At 71.3% G+C, this 2,658-nt stretch overlaps 1 protein-coding gene across 1 annotated transcript in view; it reads right to left on the minus strand.

Moving 5' to 3' along the window:
* Positions 1-2,658, minus strand: part of PFL1_02724 (uncharacterized protein) — a gene marked incomplete at both ends in the record, with an annotated part of 6,771 nt that overhangs the window by 1,815 nt on the left and 2,298 nt on the right. The window contains 5 exons of the mRNA XM_007880240.1: positions 78-635; positions 754-1,165; positions 1,192-1,643; positions 1,857-2,321; positions 2,389-2,473. Of these exons, the coding sequence (XP_007878431.1) occupies positions 78-635; positions 754-1,165; positions 1,192-1,643; positions 1,857-2,321; positions 2,389-2,473 (1,972 nt within the window). The remainder of the gene's footprint in view (positions 1-77; positions 636-753; positions 1,166-1,191; positions 1,644-1,856; positions 2,322-2,388; positions 2,474-2,658) is intronic.

Raw genomic sequence — 2,658 nt, forward strand, 5'->3', positions numbered from 1 at the left:
GAGAGGTCGTCGCCCGAGGCTGCCGTCGTCGTCGTGGGCAGCGGTGCGGCTGGTGCAGCTTGCGCTTGGCGCGCGACCGAAGGCGGCGGAGGCATGGTGCGCGCGGGCGTGCCACCGCGGTAGGGCGAGGCGGTGCCCGTCGGGGTGCCCGCGCGGGGCGTCGCGGTGCGGGAGTGGACGTGACTGGCCGATGCGGCGGCTGCCGTGACAAGAGGCGCCAGGGCCTCTGCCGTCGGCAGCGTGCCGCTGCGTTCCAGCTGGCTCAGCTGCCCGACTAGGCTGTTGGCCAGCGCGGCACTCAGCGGGACGTTCATCTCGTTGAGCATGGCCGCCAGCTGCTGCATGATGGTCGGACCCGCAGGAGCAGGAGGCGCGGCGGGTTTGGCCGGAGCAGCAGCCTTGCCCTTGGCCGATGACTTGGCATTGGCGGCCTTCTTGGCGGCGGCGGTGCTGGCGGCGGGCGCCTTGGTCGACTTTGCCGGTGTGGTGGGCGCCTTGGACGCTGCTGCCGCCTTTGGAGCAGCCGCGGTCGCAGCGGGCTTCGCAGCGGGCTTGGCAGGCTTGGCGGCAGCGGAGGCTGCTGGAACCGGAGCAGTCTCGGCGGGCTTGCTCGTGACAACGGGCGTAGCCGCAGGCTGAGGGCGAGCCTTGGACGCGGCCGCGGCTTTGGTGGGAGCAGCGGTCGATGCCGTCGTTGGAGCCACCGACGATGCGGCAGCGGGCGCTGGAGCGGCTTTGGACGCCGCGACTGACGCGGCCGACGAGACCGGGACCGAAGTCGTGGGCGCCTTTGCTGGTGGCCGTGGCGCGGTCGGAGCTGCAGCGGTGGCTGGTGCCGTCGCCGTTTTCGCGGCTGCCGCCGTCGAGGCGGGCGCCTTTGCAGCCGCAGCAGGCTTCGCGACCGGCGCCTTGTTGGCCGACGCAGCGGGAACGGCTGGGGCAGAGACGGCAGGCGCTCTCGGCGTCGTCGCAGTGATTGTCGGCGCCGTCGTCGTCGGCGTTGTCGTCCAGGGTACGGAGACCGCAGGTCCTCTGGACGAGGCGACGGATGTAGCCGGAGTCGACGCTGCCACCGCGCCGGGCGCTGCCGATGGCAGAGGCGGCCGTGAGCTCGTCGACGAAGGCATCGCCGCCGGCCTGTTGGCCGCCGCCGAGGCCATCGTGGCTGCGATCGAATTGGCCAGCGCGGACGAAGCCGACGTCGGATAAGCGGAAGAGACGGTCGGCAGCCGCGACGACGGCAGCGAGGCAGAGGCGGGGGCACCAGCGCCGCCGGCCTCGGTGGCACTGGAGCGGTTGAGGAGCGAGGCCAGCGCCTGGCCCATGGCGCTGCTGCCGGGCGTCGCGCGCGTCTGCTGCACCAGCTGCTTGACGGTCTCGGCGTCGAGGGTCTTGCCCGTCAGCTTCTGGTACTGGAACAGCAGCGAGGCGACCGAGCCCGTCTGGAAGATGCTGTTCGCAGGGTTGGGCAGCGGCTCCGACCCGGGCTGGCCGTAGGGCCGCGGCCCGGGTTTGGGCGCCTTGGCGGCGTCCTTGTTCCGCAGTTCGAGTGCGTTGCGGTAGGCCTGGCTGTTGTTCAGCGCATTGACCGCCAGCATCTCTCCATTGGGGCCGGACGTGACCATCGGATGGTCCTTGCCCACCTGCGGGCGCCGCGTGGCGCGCCGAGCCGAGTCGTCGCCGTCCCAGTCCGGATTGAGCCGATAGCGGCTGCCGGACTTGAGCAGCCTGCCTCGCTTGAACGCCTTCTGGATGGCCTGGCTCGCCGAGGGCCGGAAGTTCTTCATTAGCGGGTAGGTGTCCTCCATCCAGTGGAAGAGCTTGCGAGGGGGCGTGCCCTGCGGGTCGTCCATGACGCGCAGGCCCTCGATGATCATGTCCTCGTACGAAGGCAGCGCGCTGGTGCCCTTGGGGCCCTGCACAATGACGGGCCCAGAGTCGGGCGATGACGGCGACTGCGCGCCGCCCTGACCCAGGCCCAGGTCGGCCGACGGGCTCGACGAGAGGAGCCGCGTCAGATCGCCCAGTCCCGTCACGGTGGTGGTGACGCCCGGCGTAGTCGTGAACAGCGGGTTTGCGCTGGCGCCCGTCAGGATCGCAATGGGATCCTGGGCTGGCGCAGCCGAGGTCCGTGGCGCCGCTGAGGCTGTCGGCCGCGACAGGGCCGCAGCCGCGGACGAGGGCAGAGCTGATGACACGGCGGGTCGATTGGCCAGCATCGCTCTGGCAGCCGCCGCCTGTGCCGAGGTGGGCGCAGTCGCAATCGCCGGCGGCGGCGCGTTCGAAGCATTGCTTCGCGCAGACGCCTTCTCCTTCTCGAGCTGCCTCAGCAGCGTGGCAAGGGCACCCGTGGTGTTCTTGGTACCCAGGAGACGGTCTGCAGCTGACGTCGATGCCGTCGCCGGCGCCGCCGACACCGGTGTCGGCGTCGTCGCACTTGCCCGGCTCGACGCAGACGGCACGGGGGTGCTCCCTGTGGGCGCTCGAGACGGAGATGACGCAGCAGAGAGGCTCGACAGCATCGCCGCGATGTTGCCCAGTGGCACGGGACCGTTGGCGGGACGCGGCGTTCCTGCAGCGGGGGCGAGCGGCAACCCCTGCGGTCCGAGCATCTGTGTGGGCCCGGATGCCGAGTTGCCCAGGATGGCGGCCAGCTTG

This window comes from Pseudozyma flocculosa (genome assembly GCF_000417875.1).
Source record: "Pseudozyma flocculosa PF-1 unplaced genomic scaffold scaffold00008, whole genome shotgun sequence".
NCBI classification, from domain to species: domain Eukaryota; kingdom Fungi; phylum Basidiomycota; class Ustilaginomycetes; order Ustilaginales; family Ustilaginaceae; genus Pseudozyma; species Pseudozyma flocculosa.